General features: G+C 37.3%; 2 protein-coding genes across 6 annotated transcripts in view; one reads left to right on the top strand and one right to left on the bottom strand.

Moving 5' to 3' along the window:
- Positions 1-19,388, top strand: part of SDCBP (syndecan binding protein) — a 35,806-nt gene extending 16,418 nt beyond the window's left edge. Inside the window, exons 2-9 of one of the 2 annotated variants that reach the window (XM_036088295.2) lie at positions 1,528-1,593; positions 6,435-6,513; positions 7,642-7,751; positions 13,298-13,456; positions 15,277-15,452; positions 16,220-16,391; positions 17,143-17,234; positions 18,254-19,388. In XM_036088295.2, coding sequence (XP_035944188.1) covers positions 1,543-1,593; positions 6,435-6,513; positions 7,642-7,751; positions 13,298-13,456; positions 15,277-15,452; positions 16,220-16,391; positions 17,143-17,234; positions 18,254-18,308 — 894 coding nt within the window. In that variant the 5' untranslated portion in view covers positions 1,528-1,542 and the 3' untranslated portion in view covers positions 18,309-19,388. Of the gene's footprint in view, positions 1-1,527; positions 1,594-6,434; positions 6,514-7,641; positions 7,752-13,294; positions 13,457-15,276; positions 15,453-16,219; positions 16,392-17,142; positions 17,235-18,253 lie in introns of both variants that reach the window. The other variant, XM_036088294.2, reaches the window with a different exon arrangement.
- NSMAF (neutral sphingomyelinase activation associated factor) overlaps positions 7,745-21,368 on the bottom strand; it is a 68,581-nt gene continuing 54,957 nt past the window's right edge. For 2 of the 4 annotated variants that reach the window (XM_078072366.1, XM_078072367.1), the window contains one exon: positions 7,745-8,833. In XM_078072366.1, coding sequence (XP_077928492.1) covers positions 8,676-8,833 — 158 coding nt within the window. In that variant the 3' untranslated portion in view covers positions 7,745-8,675. Of the gene's footprint in view, positions 8,834-20,032; positions 20,738-21,368 lie in introns of those variants that run through there. The other 2 variants (XM_036088292.2, XM_036088293.2) reach the window with 1 other exon arrangement.

The following is a 21,368-nucleotide window of genomic DNA, read 5'->3' as shown; positions in this document are numbered from 1 at the left end:
CATTTGCAGAGCCCCCTAATGCGTTGATTTGGAGATGGGAGGTAATAAATTGATAGCCAGCTCAAGAACCTCTGACAAACCCACCCTGTGCCAATTTGGGATATATTCTGTTTTGTTGGGTTTAAAGAGAGTACCAGATACTCACCTCAAAAATAAAATTTTCAAGTACATATCCTTGTGATAGTTTTAGAGAACTTTGTTTTAAATTATTACATTATTACAAAAAGCTATGGTCATTCATGTATTATATGATCTCACTGATATGAGGAATTCTTAATCTCAGGAAACAAACTGAGGGTTGCTGGAGTGGTGGGGCATGGGAGGGATGGGTTGGCTGGGTGATGGACATTGGGGAGGGTATGTGCTATGGTGAGCACTGTGAATTGTGTAAGACTGATGAATCACAGACCTGTACCTCTGAAACAAATAATACATTATATGTTTTTTTTAAAAAAAAAAAAAGTAGGAAGGGAAAAATGAAGGGGGGGGAATCAGAGGGGGAGATGAACCATGAGAGATAAAGGACTCAGAAACAAACAGGGTTCTGGAGGGGAGGAGTTGGGGGGGATGGGTTAGCCTGGTGATGGGTATTAAAGAGGGCACGTATTGAATGGAGCACTGTGTGTTACATGCAAACAATGAATCATGGAACACTACATCAAAAACTAATGATGTAATGTATGGTGATTAACATAACGTAATAAAGTAAAAAAAAGCAATGGTCATTAAAAAACATTGAACAGTATAGAAATGTTTAAAATGTAATAATTTCCATCTTACTCCTCAGTCCTTTAATATCTGTATCATTTATGTCTCCTAAAGAAAAGATTATCATTAACAATTGGTGTATATATTTTTTCCTAAGTACGTATATAAGAATATATGTGGGTGGCATATATATACATATGTATATTTTTTTCTTAGTGATAAGAGATTTCATAGATATTGTATAGGAGCTCTTTTAGGTTTTTGTTTGGATACAATCCTTACTTATTTGCCAAGCACTTGTGTAAGCTAGGTAAGTCACATAACCATTCTATTTGAGATTTTAAACTTGAAATGAAGGGACTTTTCCTTGAAGGGAAATTTAAGATCTGCAGTGGATATGGTTTGATAGTAGTGGTAAGGGAGGGAGAAGCAGTTTGGTAACCAGTAATCAGTTTTTAGTATAGGCTAGATGTTCATATTTTTCCATGTGTTTTGCAATTTAAATGTTTCTTATTGTGTTAAAAATTTATAGATGTTTATATGTATTGCTGGTTTATACATACTATTTAAATTTCAGGGATGCCTGGGTGGCTCAGTTGGTTAAGCATCTGCCTTCAGCTCAAGTCATGACCCCAGGGTTCTGGGATCGAGTCCTGCATCCGGCTCCTTGCTCAGCAGGGAGCCTGCTTCTCCCTCTGCCTGCAGCTCTCCCTGCTTGTGTGCGCGCTCTCTCTCTCTCTGACAAATAAATAAAAACTTAAAAAAAAAAAAAATTTCAATGAAATTTGAATTATAGAATTTTTTTTGTTTTTTCTTTAGAAAAATCCTCCAAAAATGTCTCTGTACCCATCTCTTGAAGACCTGAAGGTAGACAAAGTTATTCAGGTATGTTCAAGTTGTTTATGTACTTTTCTTTAATATATACAGTGTCATACATTCTACTTGTAGGTGAAGTGAAGCAGAGAACTTAAATAGCAGATGTATTCATTTTTACACTTACACATTTTTCAGTTTATTGATTGCAGACTAAAAAGTACAGAAAAGCTACCAATTCTTTTTCATTTCACTGTGAGATAATGGACATAGGATATTATTTCTTTAAAACTGTACTTAAACTCTTTCAAGATAGCTTGATTTTTAAGACTAAAATTTAAATTAAATACCATATACTTAAGTTGGTAAGATGCACTTCGACTCTTTTGATGGTGATAGTTTTGTTTAAAATCAGTACGTTCTTTGGATCTTCAGATAGGACCGATATTTAAAAATAATTCTTTGCCTTTACTTTGAAGTTAAAAAATTACAGAAATGGTGAATGCTATTTGAAGTGTAAGAGCACAATGAAAGCGAAGTCATTTGTTTTCTTTTAGATATAAGTGGCAGACATTTCATGTACTGATCCTCTAAATGTCTAAATGTTAGATATTATAGTATTTCTAATTTCATGAAGTCAAAAACTTTTTGTAGTCCTTCAAGTAAGTATTAGCTTTGAAGATAGATGCTTCTGCTTAAGAAAGTTTGGGAATAGGGGTCAAGTCTTGCTGTTTTGTAAGTTTTTATTCTGTTTAGCTGGGGATAATTTGTAGTACTTCAAAGCTTCTTTACCCTGAGAATTCTTTTACTTGGGGCCTTGGCCCCAGTTTACCCTAAGTAAGATTTACTTCTTAATAATTATTTAATGGGCAGAAAAATTTATTACAAACTTGTGGTAAGTCTTAAGCAACATCTGTATAAAAGTGTCTTTTAGACAAAATGTTGGCCTTTCTAGGATGAAAACCCCCAACAGTAATAGTAGCATTTTTATGGCTGGAATTGTTACCTGTAGCAATGATTGGGTAAATATGGTGGGAGATCATGAACACATATTTTCCATCATAAATCCATTGAGGATATTAAAATGTGGTTTGTAAAATCTCTGAAATCTGTTCAGCTGCTAAATAAAGGCTTTGATGCTTCAATGTTAAGAGGTTTGTTTAGTTACCTTAAATGCTCGATTTCTTTCTTCAGTATTTTGTCAGTATTTTTCTCATGGGGTTTTTATTTCTGCAAAGTTCATCTGACCAAGCATACTTTGTTTTTAAAAAGCGTTTATCTGGGGGCGCCTGGGTGGCTCAGCCGTTAAGCGTCTGCTTTCGGCTCAGGTCATGATCCCAGGGTCCTGGGATCGAGCCCCACATCGGGCTCCCTGCTCCGTGGGAAGCCTGCTTCTCCCTCTCCCACTCCCCCTGCTTGTGTTCCTTCTCTCGCTGTGTCTCTCTCTGTCAAATAAATAAAAAATCCTTAAAAAAAAAAAAAAAAAGCGTTTATCTGAAATCCATAGCCTTCAAGAATAACAGGCCATTAATATGACATCAGAGCAGTAAATGATAAGGATTTGCAGACAGATGTGAAAGAATGACTAATCTCTTTTCATTTTTTTTTGTTAGTTTTTATAGAATTGAACTGTTAAGCGTCTGCCTTCAGCTCAGGTCATGATCTCAGGGTCCTGGGATCGAGCCCCACATCAGGCTCCCTGTTGCGCAGGGAGTCTGTCTGCTTCTCGCTCTCCCTCTGCCCCTCCCCCCACTCATGCTCTCTCTCTCTCTCTCTCTCTCTCTCTCTCTCTCTAGTAAATAAAATCTTTAAAAAAAAAAGCATTGAACTCTAACCATGGTTGACTTTGAGCAGAGGTTTTTGGTTTTGAAACAGAAAAAGGAAAGTTGATATTGACAGATGTTTGATTGGAAAATAGGTCTACAAACACATCACACTGACCTCTTTAAGGAGAAGCAAATTATATGGGTATTTCCATTAGAAGACCTTTTATGTTCTGAGCAGAAAGTTAGCTGCCTAGACATGTAACCATGAGTAAGGAGGGGGAAACATGAGTTTTTATTCTTTCTGTATTTGAAAATATTCCTGCCTTAGCCACTATAGTCTTGGGCTGGTTTTTCTTGTTGTTGTTTCCTTTTCTCTGATAGAGAGGTACTTAGGTTTATTTTTGTTCTTGAGATGTCCCTGCATAGGTAGCATTTATTTTCTAATCTTCTGACCTTGTTACACCACAGTAAAGCTAAATTAATTTGCAGCAGTGAACTGGCAGTTCGTATTTTGTAAACTATTTTACAAAAGCCATTAGGCTGTTGCTTTTAGCATCATAAAATCCCCGAATCCCTGTCCATTATGAATCCTTAACAGGAGTCTGTTGTTATACCTATATAAAATAAGCTTTTAAGAAATAGTGATGTAACAGAGACCCAGTGCTTACCACTCCTAAGACAGTGAGCATGGCTCCACACTTATGCTCTAGCAGTAACTGTGGTGCTCCTTGGGGGACCTCATTCCATCCCCCTTTTTTTTTAATAGTTTGAGATTTCACATAAGTCTGAAATAATTTGCCTCATTTAATGACATACAGTCTTTAAGCCCTTGATATACCATCTTTCTTCTGTTTTATTTTTATTACAGATTACATAATAAATATATAACTATTAGAGAGCTCTCTCTATATAATGTATTCCTTGGATAAAGAATAAAAGCAATGAGTAAAAGAATAGAAAATACTAACCAATGTAAAAAGGAACAATTTAAAAAATATATATTTTATTATTTTTTTTTATTTTAGAGAGGAGAGTGATCAGGGGAGAGGGAGAGAGAATCTTAAGCAGACTATACACTGAGCACAGAGCCCAACTCGGGGCTCCGTCTCAACGACCCTGAGGTCATACACAACCTGAGATGAAACCGAGTCAGGCCCTTACCTGACTGCGTCACCCAGGTGCCCCAGTACGTTCTATTTTTTAAAGCAGTTTTAGGTTCACGGGAAAATTGAATGGAAGGTACAAATTCCATCTTAATTGCCCTTCCCTGAACACATACACATAGCACATCTTCCCCCACTATTAATATTCTCACCTGAGTGGTACATTTGTTACAATTGATTAACATACAGTGACTTGTTATCACCACTCAAAGTCCATAGTTTACATTAGGGTTCACACTTGGTGTTGTTTTGACAAATGTGTAATGACATATAGGCACCGTTGTAGTATTGTATAGAATCTATAATCATATAGAAGTCTGTATTATAGAACACTGCCCTAAAAATTTTTGTCTATTCTTCCCTCCTTCCCCACTCATCTCTGGCAACTGCTGATCTTTTTACTGTCTCTGTAGTTTGCCTTTTCCAAAATGTCATACAGTTGGAATCCTACTGTATCCAGGCTTTTCAGATTGGTTTCTTTCACTTAATAATATGCATTGAAGTTTCCTCCATGTCTTTTCATGGCTTGGAAGTTCATTTCCTTTGAGTGAACAGTGTTATTGTTTTTTTTTTTCCCTTAGAGATTATCCAAGAAGTAATCCACTGGCTCCTAGCTCCTTTTAGCTGATAGCTGGTGAAAGAACTTTGAAAATTCAATGTACTTTGAGTTTGTGGACTGTTATTTAAAATTATAGAGATTTTCATTGCATTTTATTTCAATTTAGAATGTGACAAATTGTAAAACAATAAATACTAAAGTACAAGCATATCAGAACATTTACAATCCAAATGAGTGAAGTAAGTTCCAGTGCATTTAGAGGCTATACTTACTTAAATTAAGCATTCATCACTCCAAGCATCTTTGGGATTACTCTTGTCATTCATTTCAGGGCTAGGTTAAGGTATAGGTATAAACTTCATTATGTAATCCACATATTTCAAATTAAGTAAAAAGTGATATTATAGATTGGCCATACAACCAATCTTGTCTCTAAATGATACATGGCTATTTTAGAAAGTCAGATCTATCTGTATAGGAAAAAGGATTCCGTCTTGGAATACTTAATGTGACATGGGCTATGAAGGCAGCCTGAGAAGAGTTCCTGGCGTACTTGAGCATGAGTAGCATTTTGATAAATAGGTACATTGCGAAACGATTTTGACAAGTTTGTTTAAAAGTTACAAATTACATTATTTTAATCATTCTTTTATGGCAGTGATATTTTGTAGTTTTTTTTGTATTTAGTATAGTGTTATCCCCTTCTTATAGTTGCTAAAATGAAGATTATTTCAGTAGGATATGCTAGAATGGCAAAACATTAGCAACTTAGTATTTAAATTTTTAAGGTTTTTTTGATATGTGACTTGTATGAATATGGTTGAGCTTTTTCTTTATGCAAATAAAATATTATTAGGGTAGTTAGTAAAAAAAAAAGAATGAAAATGTAAAATGTGTAGCCATGCATTTTATAATGCATTTTGAAAATACTAATAAATTTGCAACAGCACTATGAAATATTGGCCATGTGGTAGTCAAATTTTATATCCATAGTGTTAAAATACTTCAATATGAAATGTATTTTAGATTTGGAGATTTTCTTTGAAAAACATGTTGAAGTGTTTAAAATTAAACTTTAAAATTTTTAAAAAAAGATTTTATTTATTTTAGAGAAAGAGCGAGTGCAAGCAGTGGGGGGAAGAAGCAGAGGGAGAGGGAGAAAGAGAACCTCAAGCAGACTCTGCCCTGAGCCTGGAGCAGAGGCAGGGCTTAATCTCAGACCCTGAGATATGACCTGAGCTGAAATCAGGAGTCAGATGCTCAACCAACTGAGCCACCCAGGCGCCCCCAAATTAAACTTTATTGAATAAGACTTCAATGTTTTAGTTCCTTTTTGGAAGTACTAAATTTAACTTGTAAATTACATAAGAATTTTAAGTAAGTGTATATATAGCATTGTTAGAATTTTCTTCTTTTCTTTTTCAGGCTCAAACTGCCTTTTCTGCAAACCCGGCCAACCCAGCAATTTTGTCTGAAGCTTCTGCTCCCATCTCTCAAGATGGAAGTAGGTTTATACTTTGGGTTCATTCTTCTTGAACTGAAATATGTTTAAGTCTTCTTTTACTGAAATAGGGAATCCAAGATTTTTTTAATCTGCAGCATAAAATATGTGGTTAAAGTACTAGTCATGGTAAGAAAAAAATGTTTACTTCAAAAAAAATAACCCTTTAATAAAGTGAACTATGAATATGAAGATAGGTTTTATAACTTAATCAAAATTAAGTGAATTAAGTTAAATCTCAACCCTCATAAATCCCTAACTTATGACTGATTGATTTATGAAGAAAATGTGTATGTGAACTGTGCCCCATGCTGCTGCTCTTGAACTTCTGAACTGTCCTCCATCTTTGTGGGGTGAGGGTGGGGTTTGAAATTTCCAACCACCTCCTTTTGGGGGAGCTTCCCAAATTTTGAAATCTTTATTAGGTCTCCATATACTTCTCTTTGGTTCCTTTTTCTTCTAAGTTTATAGGGATTTAGGATATGACTTAAGATAAAAAGAGTATTAAGTAGGTTTTTGTAGCCAGACATAACTATTGGTAACATTCTTTTAGAAAATTCATTTTAAATCACAAATCATGTAAAAAAGAACATTTGGAAATAGGACCTAACTCTGCTACTAAGTTAAGTACTGTTAATATTTAAATATATTGTTTCTAAGATTTCATTGGAATGTGGTTTAACTTTTTTTTTAAATGGTAAGATACTAAATACACTTTTATAAGCTTTGATTTTTTTTTTATTGTAGTTCAGAAGAATCATTTCATAGCGGTGTTTATTAAATGAGTTGTAAAGTAGCTGGCTTGACAATAAACATTTTAGTCAGTTCTGAGGTGGAGAATCAATGGTATGCTTATGAAATTCCTAATCAAATAGGTTTATTTTAAGAAAAAAGAAAGGCAAGATAATTTATTTGGAAAAATTATTTCTAGACTATTTAAACTTTTTCTATATTTCCCATTTCTAATTATCATTATAGAGATAAGGAGACGATTTTTCCAAATTGCTAATTTAGATTTATTCTAGATTTTATAAAATACACGTAATTTTTTCAACACAAGTAGAAGCCCATAATAACAACAGTTTTCATTTTAAATATTCTAATTTTTTTTAATTCATTCATTCATGTTAGATCTCTATCCTAAATTGTATCCGGAGCTCTCCCAGTACATGGGCCTGAGTTTAAATGAAGAAGAAATCCGTGCAAATATGGCCTTGGTCCCTGGAGCATCAGTTCAGGGGGTACGTATATTGTACTTAATTTTGAATTGTATAAAATCATATTTTAGATGTAGACAAAAGCTCTCCTCTTTGTGGCCAACTCACAGATTTATAACTTTAGCGTTGACCTCTCTTCTCTAATTTTAGACTGCCTTCTGGATATCACTTCTTAAATGATCTACTTTCTTCTAGCCTTTTACCGCTTTTCTAATTTATTAGGAGTTAAAGATCCAGATGCCTTTGACTAGTCCATTCTCCTTAGTCTTCTGTATTTAGTCATTACTAAGACCTAGTGATTCTGTCCTCCCCATGTTTCTTGTATTCACTTTATCCATTCCAGTCCTACTATGACCCTTTTCAGGGTTTCTGTACTTCTAACCTAGATTATCACAGTCATATCTTAAATTTTCTCTAGTAACTTCTTATATCAAACAGTACTAAGTTGCTGCTAGCTTAATCTTTCTGAAGTACAGGTCTGTCATATTTTTTTTTTTTTGGTCATAATCTTTTAACATTCTGAAGTCTAAAGCTCCCTATAAAAGACCCCAAATTCTAGGCTTTCAAATATAATGTATCTCGTAGCCTCTTATTAAGGTCCTTGCTGTAAGGCCATAGCATTTATAGTACTTATAATTATGGTTAAATTATGAAGGACAGGGTTGATAGCTATCTTGTTGCCATAACCCCAGTGCTTAATACAATACCTGGCATTTATTTATCAAATATTTATTGAAAACTTGCTTATATTAGGGCCCATTCGGTAGACTGGAATGTCAACAGAAATAAGGAATTAGACAGAAAGGTTGAAGAATTGAAAAAAACAGGCATGGAACAGAGATGTAATTGCAGAAAGTCGCTGCTCCTTCTAGGACTGGAGTGACACAGGGAAGAGTTGGAATTTTCAGAACCTAGAAGCTTGGGGGAAGGACCCCTTGGAACTGGGCTTCAACACACCCTGGAGGAGCAGACACTGCTATCAGTACTAATACCTCTGAGAGCTTGCAAGCGAGGCTGGTTCTGGGCGGGTGGCAGTAAAAGCTGGAGAATGGAATCAGCTGCTTCCACCAGGGTTAAGGGTGAGGCCGAGGCAGAGCTGATAGGAGCTGGAAACAAAGAGGAAGGAATAAGGCATTTGTCCTCCTGCAGCCTTCAAGCCTCCTGTGGTGGAGGAGCACCAGAAATCTGCTGACAAAGGAATATGTAATTTGCACAGTTCAAGCTCCATCATTGCCACGTATAGTCTAGGTGGGTTTGGAGCTGACAAACAGTAGCTTAATACCCATTACTGCCTACTCCTTTGACTACTCTTGTATATCCACACAGTTTTTAACTTCGAATGACAGCAATAACTGCATAGTCTCCCTTTAAAAGATGCAGTTCTTGGTAAAATTGAGGTTCAGCCCACTTTCTGGTAAGGGGGACCCTACGGTAAGCATTTTAAGATTTGCTGGCCACACATGGTTTCTGTCGCATATTATTCTTGTTTGTTTGCTAACAACCTTTTAGAAATACAAAACTAATATTTAATCCAGGGGTGTACAAAACCAAGCAAATTACCTCTGATAGAATGAAGTACTCCTACCCTTACCCCAAGATGGGGCAGTGCCAGTTATCATAGCCATCTCTGGGCAGCGGCCTTTGGTATCAGTTACTGTGCAATATTAATTACCCCTTAGTATTCACATTCTCAGCTGAATATTTTTGGTGTAAAGACAAAAGTATAAAGTCCACTGCTATAAAAAATTCATGTTGGGGCGCCTGGGTGGCTCAGTCGGTTAAGCGTCTGCCTTTGGCTCAGGTCAAGATCCCAGGGTGCTGGGATGGAGCTCCGCATCGGGCTCTCTGCTCAGCAGTAAGCCTGCTTCTCCCTCTCCCACTCCCCCTGCTTGTGTTCCCTCTCTCACTCTTGTCTCTTTCTGTCAAATACATAAATAAAATCTTAAAAAAAAAAATTCATGTATTTAAGGTATGGAGGAACAAAAAGATTGTTATATTTACAGAAAATTTACAGGTAAATCAAAGAAGGTAGTTATGGCTACTGCGATTCTTATTTTGGTGACTGATCATGAAGCTGTAGTTAGTATTATGACTCCTTTTGTCTACTACACATTCTATACCCCGTTTGCCCTTGAGTTGGTCTTTTCTTAATACCTACTGGGGTGACCTAAACCATTTTGAAGTGTCAGAATCTCCTTCTTAAGAATCTTGCTTTTTCTTTCATTTTTATTTTGTTGCTGGAGATTTCTATTAACTATTTCCATCTAGTGACTTTTTCATTTCGCATACTGTGTTTTTCTTTAGATGTTCCATCTGGCTTTAAGTCCTTGAGCATACTGAGCAAATTTATAGTAGCTATTTTAAAATCCCAGTTTGCTAATTTTCTGATCTATTATTTCTGAATTTCTATTAACTGATTTTTCTCCTGATTATGGATTACATTTTCCTGCTTGTTCACATCCCACCTATTTTTTTTTTAAATCAGAACAGGACATTGTGAATTTTACATTTTTAGGTGCTGGATTATGTCTGTCTTCTTTAAAAAGTGTCAGCCCTTGTTCTGGCAGGCAATTAAGTTACATATGCATCAGCTTGGTCCTTCCGAGGCTTGATTTTACATGTTGTTAGGGTAAGTCTGAAGCAGCCTTTATTGTAGGGTTGTCGTAGCCCCATTACTCAAGATGTATGTCCCCTCGGGTTCTCTGCTGAAGGCCCTGGGTGAGCACACCACTTTTGCTGGTAGGACCTTGGATGTCTCCCAACCCTGTGTGATTTGCAGGAAGGCTCAGCTTACAGCTTCCTGCATGTACTTTGCCTGGCCTCTGGAGCTTTACCTCACAGATACTGAGATTAGTATTTAGCAAACGGTTCAAGGAGACCTGTATATAGATTTCTGGAGCTTTTTCTCTGTGTAGGTCCCTCCTCTTTGGGACCCAGCCCTGAAAATTCTTGCTGTTTTACTAGCTGCTTCAGCCTTCCTGATTTTTGTCTCCTTAACATGAGCACAGTGCTTTGCTTGGGATTTCTACTTCTGCGTAGTAGATAGTAGTCTGGGTAGAAAGCCAGGCGACGAAGGGGCTCACCTCACGTGTTTCTTTTCTGTCAGGGATTGCTGCCCTACATTGCCTAATTTCCAGTGTTCAAAAATTGTTGCCTCCTATTTTTCCTAATTTTTAGTTATTTATGGCAGGAGGGTAAGCCTGGCTCCATTTGACTACAAGCAGAAGTCTGTTTTTTGTTTGTTTGTTTTATTAATTTTACTGTTGGACATGGAGGACCTAAAAGGCACCTCAGAGGACCTCTTGGATTCCAAACATACTCTAGACGCCATAATCTAGCAGCAACCCAATTTCTTCTCGGTAACTAGAATTAATCACAGTAGCCACTTCTGTAATCTCTTCTTGCTTTTGTTTCAGCGGCATATGAAGTCCGAAACTGCAGTCAGGTGGTGATCTGATTCAGGGGAACATTGTGTTCCCCAGTGAAGGCATTCCTCCCTCCTAAATAAGACCTTCACACTGTTGAGCTCAAGATGTGGGGACAGGATGCAAAAGTTCTGTGTGTGTTTAGATATAACAGTGAGAGGAACCATTCCCATGGCCACACCTTGGTTTCCAGACCTTTTATTTGGGCCTTGGAAGAAACTGCATCATGTATTTGGTTGCTCATTCAAAGCATGTATTGTATCCTTTAAGGTAGAACCCCTTTCAGTGTGTTGTCTCCCCCTGGCACCTTAAATGAGTAGAGATGAGAATCAGTAGCTTAAGAACCCACACATTCCAGGCACTGTGCCAGGTGCGGTAGATACAATAGTGAACCACAGCAATGCCCCCTTCCCCATGACACAGACTAGTGAAGCTCACATTGTAGACAAATAAACCAGTGCTTATGACATGAGCCAAATGGAAGAAGAGTAAGTGAATAAAGTGTTAGGGCTGTATTTTGATAGAGTGAGCATATATGTTCTGAGGGGTTGACATACGAGTAGAGAACTGAGTGAAATGAGGGTAAGGCATGTGAATATCCAGTGGGAGAACATTCCGTACAGTATAGACAGAACCTGAAGGCTTTCAGGCAGAAATGAACTTAGTGGACTTGAGAGACAAGACTTGCGTGATGAGCAGAGGAAGCAAGGCAGGACAGGGCAGCAGATGGCTTTGGATGGAGGGGTGGTGGGGACCAGGTGCTCTGGGGCCTTGTAAACCATGGTGTAAGGGCTTGGGATCAGAGTTGTGGGAGTGGTCTAATAGGATTTCTTTTCCCTTTTTTTTAAGATTTCTGTGCTTGCTCTGTGGAGAATCAGGAAGATGATCTAGAAGGTTATTATAGTAGCTCTCGTCAGAAATGGTTGCTTACTTACAATGGGGGAAGGGGACAGTGGTCAGTGTGGTGTTGATCATAATAAGTAAGAACACCTAGTAAGTCAAGTACTTAAAAATATTGCTGGAAAAAATATTTTCCAAAAGTAAAACTCACTCCAAAGAGCCCTCAACCCTTTATTCTGTATTCCAGCTAAACTAATTTTTTTGCTTAAGTTTTTTCTGTTCTATCCCATTACCTGATTTTCCTGTGTCTCTTATAGCTGTAGTCATTTCTCTTTTGAACCTTTGTAATCTCACAAGTAATATTTTCTGGCATTGCGTTCTGATTTCTAGTGTAATTGTGTGTGTACATTACTCTTGTTAGACTGTCAGCTTTAGAATATGCTATCATAATTACTATGAATTCTGAACAAAAAATTGGCCATCTGTGGTGATTATGTAGTTGAGATTCCTCTTTCCTTATTATTGCTGCTCTGAGTTCTTAGCAGCATCACAGTTCTTAGGTAGGTCAGAGGGTTTTTTTGACAGATTCCAAAGAAGAAGCCTTTGATTAGCTTTTCCCTCACTATCTTTGGTTGAGAAAAGGGTTCACTTAAAGTAAGAAACCAGTTTTGGTCAAGAAAACTTGAGAAAATTGAAAAACTGGAAACATGGTACCTGCCATGCTTCCCTCGTATAGCCGTTCTTGGTCAGTCTGGTTTGTGCATACAATTCGTTAATGCATAAATGTTCATTATAGAGAATGAGAAATAATATTATCCTGCCTTGTGTGTGTGCCAGCTCTCATGTAAACATGCAGTTTTAATTCTCACAGTGGCACTGTGAGGTAAGAAGGTGCCCCCTCTTACAGAAACACTGAAAGGGTCAGTAGATGGCTAATAAAGATCAGATCACATATAAAAGAACCCTCTGGAAAATGTTTCGTGAGTTTCAGAAGTATGATATGACCTTTAAGCTTGAGGATAATACATTTGAGTGGAGACAAGCCACAGTATACATGAAGCAAATACCAGTGAATTCAGAAGGTAAGTCATTAAATCTATTGGAGGTGATAAATTTCCTTAAGAATTGGTAAATGAAAACTAAGGTCCTTTTGCGTAAATCAAACTTTATCTGAAGGAAACAGTATGTAAATTACTTTTTGGGAAACCACAACTGCGTATATTCAAGTTAATTATCATTATAGTTTTTTTTTTTCATGGAGAATGTTTCTAAGTATTGACACATCGTGTGTGTTTTTATTAGCAGTTGGTAACAAGACCTTCCAGTATGAACTATATGGTGGCTCCTGTAACTGGTAATGATGTTGGAATTCGTAGAGCAGAAATTAAGCAAGGGATTCGTGAAGTCATTTTGTGTAAGGATCAAGATGGAAAAATTGGGCTCAGGCTTAAATCAATAGATAATGTAAGTATTTTTAATTCTATTTCAGTTTGTCCAAATAGCTTGAGATATTAAGTGATCACTATTAGAATAATTTACAGTGGGGATGTTTTAATTAATTATAATATTGCATTTATAATCAAAATCATTTTAAATCTGCTAACTTAAATTTTTCCACTTGGGAGATGCCTTATTCTGAAGAGGCAGAGTTGGTACTTCATTACCTTAAATGAATTTTTTTTTTCTTTGAGTCTTCTTTCTGGAATAAAGTTCACTGGTCTTCACATATTATAACATAGTTTATACAAATAAAATTATGGCATTCAAATAGGGCATCATATGTGATGTTAAGAGACTGACCAGTGAGAATTGGTGGCCTTTATGGTGTGTATTTTTAAATTAAATAATGATCATTTAACTTGTGAAGTGGGTTTGCAGGTTTATTATTTCCATCCTTCATTTTGAATTTAGTAGGTCATTTTTTGAGTAAAAGTGATTTTCTAATTAGGGCAGCCATTCCTTTACCTTTATAATTACTTTCCCTCTTACCGCACCATACTGAGGAAATTAAACAGGGTTACTCTCTGAGGAGGTATTTAGGATTGTTAAGGACATGCTGAGTCTTTATCCCGATATGTGGTTTTAGGCATTACTTCTTGGACTCCTTATTAGTCTTAAGTCTTGTTAGTTCAGTGTGTCCAACTTTTTCACAAAGAAAATGATAATGAGTGTCCCACACTGTGGTAAATGGCTAGGTCTGATCTTGGCAGGAAGCCCCAACCCTGCCTGCCTACCCAGAGGGCTGAGGGCATCAATGACTGTACACACGTAACTTATTCAGGACACATCAGCATGCTTCTTCTGGAAGCCCTGACTTTACTGCTCTCCCTTCCTTTTGAATAGTACGTGCTGCCCATCTGCCAGGATTTCTTCTCTGCGCCTTCCTCTCTTAAAAGACAAGACACTCTTCATAGGCCCCTATCTCCAATGCAGTTATTCCTGCAGTGGATTTCTCCATTTGGCCAAAACTCATTGCTCTGACCATTTTACAGGGTGCCATCTAGTTTCCAGTATGGCCCTAAAGTAAACTGTAAGACACAGGACAGAAGTTATGTCTGACCCAGCCTAAGAGGATAGAAAGGGTCCAACTTTGTAGATGCTTTCGTATTTTATCAACTTCACTTTTCTTTTATACTTGTTCGTTTACATTTTCTCCAACATCTGAGATTGGGAGTTTATAGAAATAAAAATATCCATGTGGGTTTAGTTCTTTATCTGAACTTGAGTTTTCTGTATTTCATAGTAGACTCCTTCTAAGAACTGGAGTGGTATTAAATGTACCCACCTTTTAGGATGTTAAATAAACCCTTATCTTATTTATCTATAATTTAGCAGATGGGTTAAGGAGTCCTTCAGCTGTAAGGAGAGTTATGACCTTACACTAAACTATCATTTTTTAAACTAAAATCATGAAATTTCTAACAGTCGACTCGCTTTCCCTGTTAACAAAAACCATGTGCCAGAACCTATTTTGTATTCTACCAGACTCATAGGAGCTTACATTTATTATGGAAACCCTACTTTATTTTCCTTAGACTTTTTATCCAAGACGAAGGGGATGATTGAGGTTGGTCAGGTGGGTGGTGGGTCATGATTTGAGGTGGAAATTACTAGTGAGATCTCATTGCCCTGATAAAATTTTCAGTTTCCTTTTTGGGAGTAACGACACATATATTCATTTTTTACTAGGGTAGATTCCTAACCTGAACAGTTGGTTCCTAATTTTCCAGCATTTTTAAATCATAACAGTGGTAAATAACCAAAGTTATTTTATTATTCTCTAGGGTATATTTGTTCAGCTGGTCCAGGCAAATTCTCCAGCCTCATTGGTTGGTCTGAGATTTGGGGACCAAGTACTCCAGATCAATGGGGAAAACTGTGCAGGCTGGAGCTCTGATAAAGCACACAAGGTGCTCAAACAGGCTTTTGGAGAGAAGATTACTATGACTGTTCGTGATAGGTAAGTTGACTATACAGTTCAAATGGAAATTTAAGACTAGTTTTACATTTTCCTGGGCTTTTAAGAGTCTGTGGATAAAATACTGTGTTGCAGAAGATTATCACGTTATTGATCAGCCTTATACTCTGGCAGTTTTGTGTGTTGCAGATTCTTCTTACATAGTTTTCTTTTTAATAGCATTCTGGTTTTGTATGCATCTTATTTCAAAGCTTATAAAATTCATCCTCTAAGATGTTACTTTCCTGTCTCTCTAGATCATAAAAAAATGAATGTTGGAAAAGTAAGCAGTATGGCATCTCTGGCCTCACTTCCCAATATGCTGCTTAGACATCCAGCGTGGGATGGACACAGTGCCAGGGTCCCTGCAGAACTCCCAAGTGGAGTAGGAGTTCTTAAAATGTGGCCTTTTTGGGTGGTTATGACTCTATAGTTGTCAGGTGGGAAGATGAATATTTTATTTAGCTGTCAGTTTATAACCTAAACATTTAGGCACATGAAATAAGGGCCTCTATTTTTTCTTGCCCCTTAACAAGTGTTATGGGTGGACCTATATCACATTGTTACAGTTAGCTTTTGGATTTTTATTCTTCTCAGTTAAACTTAGTTTTATCTAACCTTGTTTCCAGTTTTCTCACACATGGTAGGCATTTTTAGTCAACATTTTGTAGATGAACACCAAATTTACTTTATATCTAAGGAAACTTTCAAAGAGTAACTTGGACCAATAGGAAGAATGAAAATTTTAATTTAATCCATTATGCTTACAGGCCCTTTGAAAGGACAGTTACCATGCATAAGGATAGTACTGGACATGTTGGCTTTATCTTTAAAAATGGAAAGATAACATCCATAGTGAAAGATAGTTCTGCAGCCAGAAATGGTCTTCTCACAGAACATAACATCTGCGAAGTCAACGGGCAGAATATCATTGGGCTGAAGGTAAGGAACAGAACTTGTGTCTTGTGCTGCAGTTTTATTTGAGCAAATGTCTTTTCCATTTGTCTGTTTTGGTGGTATTTTCACGTTGACCTCCAAAATAAATACAAACTCAGTGGGGAGATGGGTGATGTGGGATCTGGGGCTCTGGCTGTGCTCTCAGGCCAAAGGAATTACTTGGGCTATTTGGAATTAACATTCCTGTAGCAAAGGGCTTGACTCTATGATCTCAGCAGTCCCTTGAACTAGAATTCTGTGGAGACATGGGCATTGGAGATTTTGATGATATTCTGAATGAATGCTTGCTCAGCTTTTCAACCTAGGAATGGTAGGAAATGAGTAATAGTTTCTGTTTATATTAGTACCTTGTTTTTTTCCTCTGCAGATTCCTAAATATGGCTATTTTAAGGTATAAAAGGTTTCATTAAGACCTGTTCATTTCATAAACTTGGTTAAGAATGCACTGTTAACTGAGGGTAGTATTGCATGTGAGGAAAATTATGTCATCCTAAATAATGACAAGATGATTTTTTGGCTAAAATATTTACTCAGCAATTTTGTTTCCATCTGTAAAATTGTGATTCTATAGAATTAAACTTGGTAAGAGAAACTGGAAAAAATTACAAATATCAAGGGTCAGATTTTAGAGGTCTTAGCAAAACGTAAGAGGATATACATATTTACCAAGAATAACATAGTTTCATATTTATGAAATGAAGCCTTAATATTAATTTTCATTACCTGTTTTCAACAGGATTCTCAAATTGCAGACATACTGTCAACCTCTGAGACTGTAGTTACTATTACAATCATGCCTGCTTTTATCTTTGAACATATTATTAAACGGTAAGTAGTCAGTACTTCAGCTTGATGCTTACAGCCCTCTGAGTTGAAGTACAGTGCTTCTATTAAGTCCCAAATCTTTGGTTCTTTTACCTAAGGGATGACATGGTATTTATCTAGAAATCTGAAGTTGCTTATTTAGAGGAATTGGTAGGTAAGGACAGTCCCTCACAACTTCCCAAGTACTGAATCAAATTCACCATACACTTCCGAAATGTTGACATTTTCTAGTTGAAAAGAGGTGTATGAGCAGAAGTGGGCAGGCTTTCATTTCAGCTTTCAGTAAAATTGACTGCAGTTGCACTCTGCCTACAAGCTCCTCTGCTATAAGAAATCTATTCTGATGGTTCATGATGGAGAATTCTTGCCTATGGGATGTTAGGAGTAATGGGTTTTGTTCTAAGAGCATCTGAGGAGGCAGGTAGAGGCGTGTAGGGGTGAGGGGTGTGGTGCTAGGATGGGCCTCAGGAAATGAGGATGGGACAGCTGAGTAGGGGGAGCAAGTGTTTTCACCTTCCCTAGAACTTTTAAATTCCTGGCTTCTATCATAGCTGTTTTTGCCAAGCCAACTTAGATCCTTCTTTCAGAATCTTATCTTGCCTGTGGAAATAAGATTTAAAAGATTAAAAACATAATACCTTAATAAAATTTTTCAGTTTCTGGGTAGAAAAAAAAGGGAACTGGTATAGTCAAGACTACTTGTTCTCGAGTTCTCTTAAACCAGTGATAGGTTCCCCCTTCCCATTTTCCATGTTTTTAGTCATCAGCTTTAATATACAAGGACTTACTTTTATCTCTAGCCAAGGTACAGATGGCGTTTCACACTGGGTATATTTGCAAATAACTAGATTCCCGAGACTCCTGAACTCATTAAAAAAAAAAAAAAAGACCTTCCCTCTCCCCACAGTCCCACTTGATGCTAACAAGTGCTAAGTTTGAATGGGCGTTTTCTTGGATTAGCATAGCCCTTTCTGAAAAAAGAAACCCAAACCGCACAATTTAATAAAGTGACTCTCTCGTAGGATGGCACCAAGCATTATGAAAAGCCTGATGGATCACACCATTCCTGAGGTTTAAAAGTCATGGCACAATGGAAACTTCACCAAACTTCTCCAGTTTACTTCTTGGGCAACTTAACTTTATATTATGCACATGAAGCTTTCTAGGAGCCAGAGAGCATATGCTGCATGAAGACCTTTCTATCTTACATTATGGCTGGGAATCTTACTGTTTTGATTGGATATCTTGTTCCCACTTCAAGATCATTGTAGCCTTATCCTGGTTTTACAGATGTGAAACTTTGGACAGATTTACTGATGCTTTTACAAGCCATTATGATTAGAATGACTGACACAGGCTTAGCTCTGTGTTAGAACCAGTCACCTTTATCTTACATCAAGTAGTGCTGTTCATATTACTTTAGTTCTATGGTATAATTGCGTTTTTAATGTGTTACCATAATACATGTAGAATGACTGCTTTTGATGGTTTTTTAGTTCTGTGTGTGTGCGCGCGCGCGTAAAACACCAATTAAGTACACTGGTTTCATTCCACGTAAGCATTATACAGTGTATGTAGGTTGCGAGAGATTGTGTTGATCATCGTTTAATTGTAACTACCTTTACTTAATATGCTTCAACTGTCGCCTTAACTGTTAAGCATCTAGAATAAAAGCCAAAATATAACTATTGCTGCCTTTCTAAAACCCAAACTGCAGTTCTATGTTAAACTGAAATGTACACTAGCCCAGGACAATTTAATGGTACATACTGAGCTATAGCATAGCTGCTTAGTTGCATTTGAGACTTTCTAGTCAATTGTGTAATGGAAATTTCTTTCTTCTAAAAGTTACCGGTATTACTTTCTGAGAAATGAATCACTATATATTAAATGTAAAAGTTCTTATACTAAATAGGATAAACTTTTGACTCCCTTTATTCATTTGTAGATTAAGTGGAATAATACCTAATTTTGTCATTTATTCTTAACATTCTATAATCTAGCTACTTTGGGATGGTCTTCGGATGTTTCCCAGGTCATTTGTTCATTTCCTGACCCCTTCCTGCAAACAAAATGGCAGTGACACTTTATCCTGATTTTTTTTCTTTTTGGTTTATGCCTATTCCATCTTAATTAAATATGTATGTATAAATTGGACTTTTAGTCTGTTGCATCATTTGGAAACTGTCTGTGCCTTTCACCAAACTTGCGCGTGACTTAGAGCAGGCGGGTGAAGTTCACACCTTGGGCCTGCGGCAGTTGTCTCCCAGAGCAGCAGGCATCGAGAGGCCCTGAGAAAAGCCCTCTGTGCCGAGAGAGTAGGCGTGTCAGGAAGAGTGTTTCCACCTGTGAACCGCAGATGGCCCACCTGCCCTGCACACTTCAGGCTGAGCAACAGGAACTCACGGAGGCCACAGATGCTCCCTGCAACACCTGAGACCAAGTCATGTTTAATGACACTTAAAACTGACTTTGAAAACTGTTAGCCTGGGTTGTTTCTCCCCCATGTCATACAGCCTACAAGATAAAACCCCCCTACAGTCTTTAAAAACACTGTCATAATATAAAAGGAAGTCAGTAGTGTGGCTTTACAGCTTACCTTGTTGAAATTTGGAAAAGCAAACCGAACGTTTCCCAGTTTACCTACCTTGTTACCTAGATTTGGGTCTGAGGATGGTTCCAAAAGTGTAAGAATGAATGAGATTCACATCACTAAGTATGGTTGTCTAGAAGGATCAATTGTTGAAGTTCTTAAAAGGTACTAGTCTTGGTAATCATTTAAATAAGAAAATGAAAACTGCTTTCATTACAGAAAAATATTTTTAATGTAGAAAAGATGAGCATTTAATAGCTATAATGAAATAAACTGTTCCTATACACAGTAAACTTACAAGAATTGCTAATCTTTCCCCAGGTTCTTAGAATCTGAGGACAGTAGGTTATACAAAGTAACCACTCCAAGAAAACACATACCCCCAAACCCAATGGGCAGCATTTCTGTAGGTTAGGAAGACAAAATAGAGTGACTCAGAAGTAGTAGAGAATAGTGCACGTTTTCTTGGAAAATTCAAAATTGTTCAGTGTTTTCTGAAAGTTTTCCCATCTCAGTTTAGTATCTCTTACCTACTTTGCCACCCAAACCTGCCTTCTGACCATCAGCATACTGGGATGACCATCTGCCTTACAAATGTAATGTTTTCTCCCTAACACTGCCATATCTTTGTCTGCCTTAGAGGACGGCAACTAATGGCTTTCAATGAAGTCGCCATGATTTAGGAAGTTTAAAACCACAAATGTCTTGTGGTAAAACTTCTAATTACTATCATTGCACATTCACCAGTTCATTTAAAAGTCTGGTTTAAAAATACATTAAATAGAGTTCAATTTAACATTCAAGAGAGGAAAAGGCACTTAATACTGCAATTTCCAGAACATAATTTGTCTGTCTTCCCCTCCTGTGATGATACTGCTACACTGTTCATTCATCCATATACATGTTACAGCACCTAAGAGAAAGAGACCTTGTGGTTAGGTGGTAAGTTGACCAGGGGCCCCCCAAAAGGTACTCTCAAGTACTATGTTGTCTTCTCTCATCCTGTAATTGGTGTATAAATGAAAGATTTAACTGCTTGGTACAAGGCACTTGTGAGGAATAAAACCACTTAAATGTAAAGCTAATAACTGGGGATGCAAACAGCTATTCCTACAGCTAGTGGTCAGGACACGGATGAGAGGAGAAGGTAGGGAACTGGTGGAAGTTAGCTAATTCCATTTCTACTGGAAGGAGTCAAATGTTACTTAAAGCCAGTAAGTTGAGGATGACCTAAACAGATCACTTTCTAATGTTAAGAAATAACCACATAACTTAGTGACGGAGGGAAGGGAATGAAGGGGACAGTTACTGGTCACAGTGGAAAACAGATACTTATAACCACAGATACTAGAAGAATTAAAAACCATAAATCTTCCATGGGGCGCCTGGGTGGCTCAGTTGGTTAAGCGACTGCCTTCGGCTCAGGTCATGATCCTGGAGTCTCCGGATCGAGTCCCGCATCGGGCTCCCTGCTCAGCAGGGAGTCTGCTTCTCCCTCTGACCCTCCCCCCTCTCGTGCTCTCTCTCGCTCTCTCATTCTCTCT

Source organism: Halichoerus grypus, chromosome 5, assembly GCF_964656455.1.
Source record: "Halichoerus grypus chromosome 5, mHalGry1.hap1.1, whole genome shotgun sequence".
Classification (NCBI taxonomy): domain Eukaryota; kingdom Metazoa; phylum Chordata; class Mammalia; order Carnivora; family Phocidae; genus Halichoerus; species Halichoerus grypus.
This window is presented reverse-complemented; position numbering and strand designations above follow the sequence as displayed.